The following is an 11032-nucleotide window of genomic DNA, read 5'->3' as shown; positions in this document are numbered from 1 at the left end:
TTTTATACGTGAACACATATGTGAAACACATGCAGCTTGTTTTATACGTGAACACATATGTGAAACACATGCAGCTTGTTTTATACGTGAACACATATGTGAAACACATGCAGCTTGTTTTATACGTGAACACATATGTGAAACACATGCAGCTTGTTTTATATGTGAACTCATATGTGAAACACATGCAGCTTGTTTTATACGTGAACTCATATGTGAAACACATGCAGCTTGTTTTATATGTGAACTCATATGTGAAACACATGCAGCTTGTTTTATACGTGAACACATATGTGAAACACATGCAGCTTGTTTTATATGTGAACTCATATGTGAAACACATGCAGCTTGTTTTATACGTGAACTCATATGTGAAACACATGCAGCTTGTTTTATATGTGAACACATATGTGAAACACATGCAGCTTGTTTTATATGTGAACACATATGTGAAACACATGCAGCTTGTTTTATACGTGAACACATATGTGAAACACATGCAGCTTGTTTTATATGTGAACTCATATGTGAAACACATGCAGCTTGTTTTATACGTGAACTCATATGTGAAACACATGCAGCTTGTTTTATATGTGAACTCATATGTGAAACACATGAAGCTTGTTTTATATGTGAACTCATATGTGAAACACATGCAGCTTGTTTTATACGTGAACACATATGTGAAACACATGCAGCTTGTTTTATATGTGAACTCATATGTGAAACACATGCAGCTTGTTTTATACGTGAACTCATATGTGAAACACATGCAGCTTGTTTTATATGTGAACTCATATGTGAAACACATGCAGCTTGTTTTATACGTGAACTCATATGTGAAACACATGCAGCTTGTTTTATATGTGAACTCATATGTGAAACACATGAAGCTTGTTTTATATGTGAACTCATATGTGAAACACATGCAGCTTGTTTTATACGTGAACACATATGTGAAACACATGCAGCTTGTTTTATATGTGAACTCATATGTGAAACACATGCAGCTTGTTTTATACGTGAACTCATATGTGAAACACATGCAGCTTGTTTTATATGTGAACTCATATGTGAAACACATGCAGCTTGTTTTATACGTGAACTCATATGTGAAACACATGCAGCTTGTTTTATATGTGAACTCATATGTGAAACACATGCAGCTTGTTTTATAAGTGAACTCATATGTGAAACACATGCAGCTTGTTTTATACGTGAACACATATGTGAAACACATGCAGCTTGTTTTATATGTGAACTCATATGGGAAACACATGCAGCTTGTTTTATATGTGAACTCATATGTGAAACACATGGAGCTTGTTTTATACGTGAACACATATGTGAAACACATGCACCTTGTTTTATACGTGAACTCATATGTGAAACACATGGAGCTTGTTTTATATGTGAACTCATATGTGAAACACATGCAGCTTGTTTTATACGTGAACACATATGTGAAACACATGCAGCTTGTTTTATACGTGAACTCATATGTGAAACACATGCATCTTATTTTATACGTGAACACATATGTGAAACACATGCAGCTTGTTTTATACGTGAACTCATATGTGAAACACATGCAGCTTGTTTTATACGTGAACACATATGTGAAACACATGCAGCTTGTTTTATATGTGAACTCATATGTGAAACACATGCAGCTTGTTTTATACGTGAACACATATGTGAAACACATGCAGCTTGTTTTATACGTGAACTCATATGTGAAACACATGCAGCTTGTTTTATATGTGAACTCATATGTGAAACACATGCAGCTTGTTTTATACGTGAACTCATATGTGAAACACATGCAGCTTGTTTTATACGTGAACACATATGTGAAACACATGCAGCTTGTTTTATACGTGAACTCATATGTGAAACACATGCAGCTTGTTTTATATGTGAACTCATATGTGAAACACATGCAGCTTGTTTTATACGTGAACACATATGTGAAACACATGCAGCTTGTTTTATACTTGAACTCATATGTGAAACACATGCAGCTTGTTTTATACGTGAACACATATGTGAAACACATGCAGCTTGTTTTATACGTGAACTCATATGTGAAACACATGCAGCTTGTTTTATACGTGAACACATATGTGAAACACATGCAGCTTGTTTTATACGTGAAGTCATATGTGAAACACATGCAGCTTGTTTTATACTTGAACTCATATGTGAAACACATGCAGCTTGTTTTATATGTGAACTCATATGTGAAACACATGCAGCTTGTTTTATATGTGAACTCATATGTGAAACACATGCAGCTTGTTTTATACGTGAACACATATGTGAAACACATGCAGCTTGTTTTATACGTGAACTCATATGTGAAACACATGCAGCTTGTTTTATACGTGAACACATATGTGAAACACATGCAGCTTGTTTTATACGTGAACTCATATGTGAAACACATGCAGCTTGTTTTATACGTGAACACATATGTGAAACACATGCAGCTTGTTTTATATGTGAACTCATATGTGAAACACATGCAGCTTGTTTTATACATGAACACATATGTGAAACACATGCAGCTTGTTTTATACGTGAACTCATATGTGAAACACATGCAGCTTGTTTTATACGTGAACTCATATGTGAAACACATGCAGCTTGTTTTATATGTGAACTCATATGTGAAACACATGCAGCTTGTTTTATATGTGAACTCATATGTGAAACACATGCAGCTTGTTTTATACGTGAACTCATATGTGAAACATGCAGTATGTTTTATACGTGAACTCATATGTGAAACACATGGAGTACGTTTTATACGTGAACTCATATGTGAAACACATGCAGTATGTTTTATACGTGAACTCATATGTGAAACATGCAGTATGTTTTATACGTGATCTCATATGTGAAACATGCAGTATGTTTTATATGTGAACTCATATGTGAAACACATGCAGTATGTTTTATACGTGAACTCATATGCTAAACAAAAGTAGTATGTTTTACATTTTGGTTACACTTTACATATCAGTGCCCTTCTTACTGTGTAATTATTCATGTAATTGCAGTGTAACACGTATTGTAATTATTAACCATTGTTGCATTGTACCTACTGTGCATTGTTGTTAGGGCTACATAGCTTCTCAGGGTTAGGGTCAGCGCTAAAGTTAGGGTTAGGCTCTCTTCTGTAAGTACATTGTAACTCATTGTAACAATTACAATACTTAATCATTATTAGTCATTTATAATGAATAATTATTCATACTTAATACAGTGTAATTACATGAGTAATTACACAGTAATAAGGGCACTGTAATGTAAAGTATTACCTTTGGTAGTGTGTAATAGTGTACAGTTTGGGGCCTTTTGAAAAGTGGCTTTTCAAAATTCCTTTACAGCAGCAAGGTACATCGACATCATTAATGTGTAAAAACTCAAAAGGTGTCGCCAAGTGCTAAGTTCATTAGCAGTCATCTAACAATAACCCATGTTACCAATGGCACTTTTTGAGCTCAAAGAGTCAAAATTCTAAACATGTTCAACTATAATAGACTCATTCACTTATTCTTTCAAGTCATTACGTTAGTGATACTGTTGTGAGCGGGTACATTTTTAAGAATTATGAAGTGATTAAAACCAAATCGGTAACAGAATTAGAGAAAAAATCACTAAAGGAATTACTGTAGTCTAAAAAACGCAGATTTAAAAACAATCCAATTTGGGTAAATTGGCACCATGTGTTTTGTCTCTGGATGGGGAAACACCAGGAGCTCCAGTGAGTACAGCACCAGCGGCCATTTTTTTCATTTATTTTGGGGCTATTTTATAAAATATACTTGGTCAGGTAACCATTGCCAGTGTTAAAATGTAAATGCCCCATTAAATGACATGTTCTGCCTTTCATTCACCTTTCTTTCTAACCATTCTTTTATTTTTCATCCATCCTTACAGCCGCCGATAGCAACAAGGTACAGTGCCTGAACATCCCCATCCTGTCCTACAGCGACTGTAACAACTCCTACTCTGGCATGATCACTAACGCCGTGTTCTGTGCTGGATACATGGAGGGAGGCAAGGACTCTTGCCAGGTACTGAACAGCACTGACCTGTAGATACTACTACTGCTCTACTACTGCCTCTGACCAGCTTATCAAAACCATTAGGACCGAAAATACAGTACAGAGAAACAGTAAAGTAAATCTCTCATTGTCTCTCTCTCAGGGTGACTCTGGTGGCCCCATGGTGTGCAACACTGAGGTGCAGGGTGTTGTGTCCTGGGGTTATGGCTGTGCCGAGCCCGGTAACCCTGGTGTCTACGCCAAGGTAAGAATATAGGCTTCTGCTGCCAGGTTTGTGGGACAAAGCATCAAGTAGTTTGTGTGACAGCATTCCTTTATATTAGACCGCTGGTTCATCCATGTCACAACTACATGTTTCTAACTTTATCTCAGGTCTACAGTGACTTGGCCCTGTGTCCACTGATGTCTCCCTTCTCCTTCTCTTCCTCTAGGTGTGCATCTTCAACAACTGGCTGACCAGCACCATGGCCAACTAATAAATCTGATCCTGGCTTCGGTCCCCCAGCACTATCGCACAACTCTACAACATCATCTGCAGTTCACCATTCACCTATTCACTGGAGATGCAAATCGTATGACGAATAAAGCATTTTAAATTATTTCAGTCTACTGAGACTGTTTGAACTTGTTTTAACAGCTCGGAGGGATTGGGCTGGGGAAATGTAGCCACTCTCAAATGTATAGACAGATCTATGGATGCAAGGAATGACCATCAATGAGACTAAAATAACCATGTTTTGAAGCTAAACTGTTTGTGTTAACAATTACACTGTTTACAAACAATAGAGTAAAAATGTGTATATTTGTGTTCTGATTGGGTAAGACAGTTGAACTAAGCTCATGATTAGGCATTTCTCTATAGTATAATACCATAAGCCACAAACATGCAGCGGGGTCTGCTCACACAATTTTGCATATATTATTCTCATTTTTGGCTCCTAAGTGCTTCGTCCAGAGACATGCCATAAGCCACTTTATACTCGTCTATGTTATATATTTCTTTACGTTTTCACGTTTTTTGTGTTTTTGGAATGTCTGTAACCATGGGAAACCGTGATGTCACAATGTACACCAGAATCTCAATTGAGATTCTCCCAATGTATAGAATGCTGCCTCTGTCTGGTCTTAACTTTCATTATAGTTGAAGTTCCAGTCTTCGAACCCCCTGAACGGCGCCTTACACTATTGAACACATACACAACAGTATGTGTTCAATAGCATACTGTAGCAAAAATATAAATGTGTATACACTGAATATAGTTAATTTTGATTTATCGGAGCGTTGGGGAAAATACATAGTTGTAACACTTTTTATGCATCAAGTGATCACTTCTCTCTGACATTTAAAAAGCATAGCCACATAAAACGAATGTTGCCACTTGTGGATTTATGAAAAATATGAACATATCTATGACGTTTCCAATAGAAAGATAGTTCTAGTGAGAAATAATTCCTATTAACAGTTTACAAGGTTAAAGGGATAGTTCACCAAAATTAAGAATGAACATAATCCTAATGATTTGTAGAGAGAGTAGTCTGTGCAGTCAGAGAATCTGTATTATGTAGAGCCAGAGAATGAGCAACCCAAGTTTTGATATGTTCCCACATATTTGATAGCCAAACATAAATGGGACTGGTAGATCCCCCTCTGTTACAATTACAGATTTATAAACAGACACAAATTTAGACATTCCACTTGCAAACAACACTCCTTTGATGACATACAGAACAAAATATTGCACTACTACATTCATGAATATGTGCTCTATGCTGCCTGCATTTAAGAAGTACCTTCTACGGTATATTCATTTCTATAGTTAACCTTGGGAAATAGACTCAGTAACTCAAATTATTTTAAATGCTTTATTTGTCATTAGTATTTAATCTCCAGCACAAGGTGGATGTTGAACTGCAAACGATGTTGTAGAGTTGTGGGACCGTGCTGGAGGATCGAAGCTAGGATCAGACTTAATTGGTGGCCATGGTGCTGGTCAGCCAGTCATTGAAGATGCAAACCTAGAGGAAGAGAAGAAGAGAGACATTAGTAGACACGCTCAATGGGAGGCAACATGAGAACCATCAAGCAATGTTTTATAGACTCAATGTCTTTTTTTCAGGAAAACAAGGGATGTCACAGTGATGTATGAATGTTGATGTTTTCCTCAAACACAACAGGAAAACAGTTTTTCTGTCTTACCTTGGCGTAGACACCGGGGTTACCGGGCTCGGCACAGCCATAACCCCAGGACACAACACCCTGGAGCTCACCGTTGCACACCACGGGGCCACCGGAGTCACCCTGAGAGAGAGAGAGCGAGAGAGAGAGAGAAAGATTGAGAGATCAAGAGAGAGGAAGGGAGAGAGAGAGAAAGAAGGGAGACAAGTGATATGAATTGGTTATTTCATTATCAATTTCTAATCAATTGAAAAAGTTAATTTAAAGTCATCATTGGTACCACTGAACTGAGGTCAGAGTGGTAAGTACCTGGCAAGAGTCCTTGCCTCCCTCCAGGTATCCAGCGCAGAACATGGCGTTGGTGATCATGCCAGGGTAGGAGTTGTTACAGTCGCTGTAGGACAGGATAGGGATGTTCAGGCACTGAAGCTTGTTCTTGTCAGCAGCTGTAAGGAAAAGCAGACCGAGAGAAATGGAAGAATGGAGAGAGGGAGAGAGAGAGAAGGATGGAGGGAGGAATGGAGGGAGGAAGGAAGGAAGGAAGGTAGAAGAAGGTGGAGAAGGAGGAGAGTTATTGGTAGATATAATGACATAGTGTTTTTAACCTCTCTTGGGTAGGGGGCAGTATTTTCACGTCCGGATAAAAGACGTACCCGATATAATCTGGTTATTACTCCTGCCCAGAAACTAGAATATGCATATAATTGTTTGATTTGGATAGAAAACACCCTAAAGTTTCTAAAACTGTTTGAATGGTGTCTGTGAGTATAACAGAACTCATATGGCAGGCCAAAACCTGAGAAGATTCTATACAGGAAGTGCCCTCTCTGACCATTTCTTGGCCTTCTACACTCTCTTTATTGAAAACAAAGGATCTCTTCTGTAACGTGACACTTCCTGAAGCTCCCATAGGCTCTCAGAAGGCGCCAGAATGGGGAATGATGACTCTGCAGTCCCTGGCTGAAAAACAGTAGTGCATTTGGAAAGTGGTCAATCTGAGAACAATGACACGGGTGCGCGCGTGCATGTGAAGACACCATTTTCTTCTTTCAGTCTTTGAACGAAAACAACGTCTCCCGGTTGGAATATTATCGCTACTTTACGAGAAAAATCGCATAAAAATTTATTTTAAACAGCTTTTGACATGCTTCGAAGTACGGTAATGGAATATTTTGACATTTTTTGTCACGACATGCGTCCGCGCGTCACCGTTCAGATAGGGACCTGAACGCACGGACAAAACAGAGGATATTTGAACATAACTATGGATTATTTTGAACCAAAACAACATTTGTGGTTGAAGTAGAAGTCCCTGGAGTGCATTCTGACGAAGAACAGCAAAGGTAATCCAGTAATTCTGAGTTTAGTGAACGCCAAACTTGGTGGGTGTCAAATTAGCTAGCCCGTGATGGCGAGCTATCTACTCAGAATATTGCAAAATGTGCTTTTGCCGAAAAGCTATTTTAAAATCTGACACCGCGATTGCATAAAGGAGTTCTGTATCTATAATTCTTAAAATAATTGTTATGTTTTTTGTGAACGTTTATCGTGAGTAATTTACTAAATTCACCGGAAGTTTTCGGTATGTTTGCTAGTTCTGAACGTCACATGCTAATGTAAAAAGCTGGTTTTTGATATAAATATGAACTTGATTGAACAAAACATGCATGTATTGTATAACATAATGTCCTAGGAGTGTCATCTGACGAAGATCATCAAAGGTTAGTGCTGCATTTAGCTGTGGTTTTGGTTTTTGTGACATTATATGCTAGCTTGAAAAATGGGTGTGTGATTATTTCTGGCTGGGTACTCTCCTGACATAATCTAACGTTTTGCTTTCGTTGTAAAGCCTTTTTGAAATCGGACAATGTGGTTAGATTAACGAGAGTCTTGTCTTTAAAATGGTGTTAAATAGTCCTATGTTTGAGAAATTGAAGTTATAGCATTTTTAAGGTTTTTGAATATCGCGCCACTCGATTCCACTGGCTGTTGACTAGGTGGGACAATTTCGTCCCACATACCCGAGAGAGGTTAATAGTAGGTCTACGTTTTCTATGCCTGTAAACACACTCGGTCACCATGAAGATGATCAACTGGCACAACCTTTGACCCAGATTCTGTACTCACTAGAGCTCATGGTGTTGCCCCATCCAGAGACGGTACACATGGTGCCAGCGGGGGCACAGCTGGTGGGCAGAGCAACAGGCTGCACGTAGGTGTTGAGGGTGGCGGGTTTGCTCAGCTTGATCAACATGATGTCATTGTCGATGTTGTAGGAGCTGTAGTTGGGGTGACGGATCACGCGGGATGAAGAGATGAACTGCTCGCTACCCTCAGTCACCTGGATGTTGTGCTCGCCCAGACGCACCTCCACACGGCTGAAAGAGAGAGAGTTCCATTTTTACGTTTTTTACTTTCACAGTTCATGTGAATGTGGAATTCACCTGTGTCCTTTGGTTTTGGAAAAGTTATTTTTAACAAATTCTTGCAAGGTGTTATTGACTCAACATGTTGCTAGTAGTTCACATGGTATGCTACTTACGACTGGTAGCAGTGAGCAGCAGATACAACCCAGTTCTCATTGACTAAGGAGCCACCACAGAAGTGGTACCCAGAGTTCAGAGATACCTGGTGGGGCTGGGAGTAGGCCTTGCACTCATACCCTCCGACGATCTTGTCGTCCTCCGTGGCGACTGTTAACAGAGAACAGGCACATTCTTAGCTATATTACCTCACCTTTTGAGATGGAAAAGCAAAGAACTGTGATAAAACAACAACAACATATTTCTTAATAAAGTCAAAGAAACAAATGTGTGATGTTAGTGTCATTACACAGTCCTGTTCTTTATTCTATGATCATTACTATACTCACAAGCGGCTCCAATGAGCAGAACGAAGACCAGAGAAATCATGGTTGCTGTATGATCCTGTCGATGAAAGGGGTTCATCTGCACCCCTGGTATATATGCAGAATTGGGTGTGCCGCCCCGTTTAATGAAACTGTTTGATTGGTCAAGAGAAAACCAATCAGAGGCAAAATGTGCACTGCCAAGGTCAGCATTATGACACAGCAGTTTCCATCTAGGATTGGTATGAAGTTGACCCTAAAAGCAGCATAAAGCTAAATATATGCTGTCATTAGTCCCAGTACTTTTTAAGTGCAGATTCTTGACGTCTGGATTTGATTTAATTTAATTTCTTACAGAAGAAAGTGGTACATGTTCAGTAAACTACAACTGATAGTTTGAGATGGACAGTATTCTCTGCAGTTCAGACTGTATGTTGACCTCAACATGATTGGAACGCAGCTGTGTGGTTCACACATTGGAATTCTCTTGGAGAAGTTGATAAACACAGGTTTGCTGCTCACAAGGCCAATTTTAGCTTTGTAAACAAGTAACAGGGTTTAAGGGGTTTTGTTGAAAAGTCATTCAAGGCTGTCTTAAAAATAGACTCTGTATACCTTAGGGCCATGAGTTCATTACATAAATTATACTGTATGCAGTTAATATACAGTAAAACACTCAAAGTAAGCACACACTTACAATTTATTATGTTAGGTATTGTCATGGATCCCCCAGTATTGCTAATCATTCCGTTCACCAGCTCCAGAGGTCTACGTCACCATCATTATACAACGTGACAGAATAATCAACCCATCTAATGGAGACAGCAGGAAAGGCCAAGCTGGCGACCATCGTGGGGATAGACTAGCATCACGAGAACTGTCTCTCCAGACTCGGCAGCGCCATGGACAGCGTAGTGGCAACCATCCTGCATTTGGAGGGGAATGTGCAGTCCCTCCAGTCCCCAGCACCGGTTCCAGCATCAGCCCACACACCACCACTACCTGCCTCCATCCCATCTGAGCCGGTCCGCGGAATACCCCTGTCCCTCCCGGAGCGCTTTGACGGCTCCCCAGCGAGATACAAGGGGTTCCTTCTACAATGCGACCTGTACCTCACTTGCTATGCCGAGGCTGTCTCCGGGAGAGACAGGGTTGCCACCGCCATCTTGGCACTGACCGGACGGGCCCTGGACTGGGGTGCCGTGGTCTGGGAAACGAGCGGACCCAAGGTCGAGTCCTACGAGCGCTTCATCCTCCTCTTCTACTTGGTGTTTGAGAGGGGGTTGAATGCCTACTCCAACTACGCCAGGGATCTAGGACCGCCTCGGAGTTTGGCATGGAGTTCCAGACCGTCGCAGCCTCCACCAGATGGAGTCGGCTCTGGTCACCGTGTTCCACAGCGGACTGCGAGAGGATGTCACGTCCTGACCCTTGTAAGAGGTAATTTTCCATAGTAGAGGGGTCAGGGCGTGACAGGTGGGTGTTTTGGGTGGTTTTGGTTTTCTGTTTCTATGTGGGGTTCTCTAGATTTCTATTTCTATGTTTTTGTTTTCTATGTTTTGGCCAGGTATGGTTTCCAATCAGAGGCAGCTGTCTATCGTTGTCTCTGATTGGAAGCCATACTTAGGCAGCCTGCTTTTCATGTGTGGGTGTGGGTAGTTGTTTTTCGTTTTGTCTATGTACCTGAAGGAACTGTTGGCTGTCGTTTTTGTTATTTTGTTTAAGTGTTATCATTAAAAGGAAATATGAGCACTTTACACGCTGCGCCTTGGTCCCCTTTATACGACCCATGTTACAGAGGAGTTACAGGCGAAGTAAGCCTGCCGTGATGACAACCTGTCACTCGACCAGTTCATCAGCATGACGATCCGGTTGGACAACCTCCTGCGGTCCCGACGAAGAAACTGCACATAATCCAGAGCTCATTGCCAG

General features: G+C 40.2%; 2 protein-coding genes across 2 annotated transcripts; one reads left to right on the top strand and one right to left on the bottom strand.

Annotated features, from left to right (window-relative positions):
• Window positions 1-3932: 3932 nt before the first annotated feature.
• LOC115176468 (trypsin-1-like) lies at window positions 3933-4675 on the top strand (the record flags this gene model as incomplete). Its single annotated transcript, XM_029736504.1, has 3 exons — window positions 3933-4085; window positions 4219-4320; window positions 4508-4675. Coding segments are annotated over 3 exons (300 nt in total), but the record flags the coding sequence as incomplete, so codon positions are not given.
• Window positions 4676-5925: 1250 nt separating this feature from the next.
• Window positions 5926-9206, bottom strand: LOC115177359 (trypsin-2-like). Its single transcript, XM_029738061.1, has 6 exons — window positions 9125-9206; window positions 8795-8945; window positions 8380-8630; window positions 6562-6698; window positions 6274-6375; window positions 5926-6092 (listed from the first exon to the last, which is right to left on the bottom strand). The coding sequence occupies exons 1-6, from the start codon at window positions 9198-9200 to the stop codon at window positions 6045-6047; spliced, it is 765 nt and encodes a 254-aa protein (XP_029593921.1). The 5' UTR covers window positions 9201-9206; the 3' UTR covers window positions 5926-6044.
• Between the last annotated feature and the right edge of the window lie 1826 nt (window positions 9207-11032).

This window comes from Salmo trutta, chromosome 37 (assembly GCF_901001165.1).
Source record: "Salmo trutta chromosome 37, fSalTru1.1, whole genome shotgun sequence".
In the NCBI taxonomy this organism is placed as follows: domain Eukaryota; kingdom Metazoa; phylum Chordata; class Actinopteri; order Salmoniformes; family Salmonidae; genus Salmo; species Salmo trutta.
The sequence above is the reverse complement of the archived record's forward strand: the minus strand, read 5'-3'. Positions and strand labels throughout refer to the sequence as shown.

Excerpts from the sequence above, each read along its gene's own strand:
- LOC115177359 (XM_029738061.1), bottom strand. The coding sequence starts at position 9,200 with ATGAACCCCTTTCATCGACAGGATCATACAGCAACCATGATTTCTCTG. Across the intron at positions 8,946-9,124 it reads TCTGCTCATTGGAGCCGCTT|TCGCCACGGAGGACGACAAG; the intron begins GTGAGTATAGTA and ends CTCTGTTAACAG. Across the intron at positions 6,093-6,273 it reads ACCCCGGTGTCTACGCCAAG|GTTTGCATCTTCAATGACTG; the intron begins GTAAGACAGAAA and ends CTCTTCCTCTAG.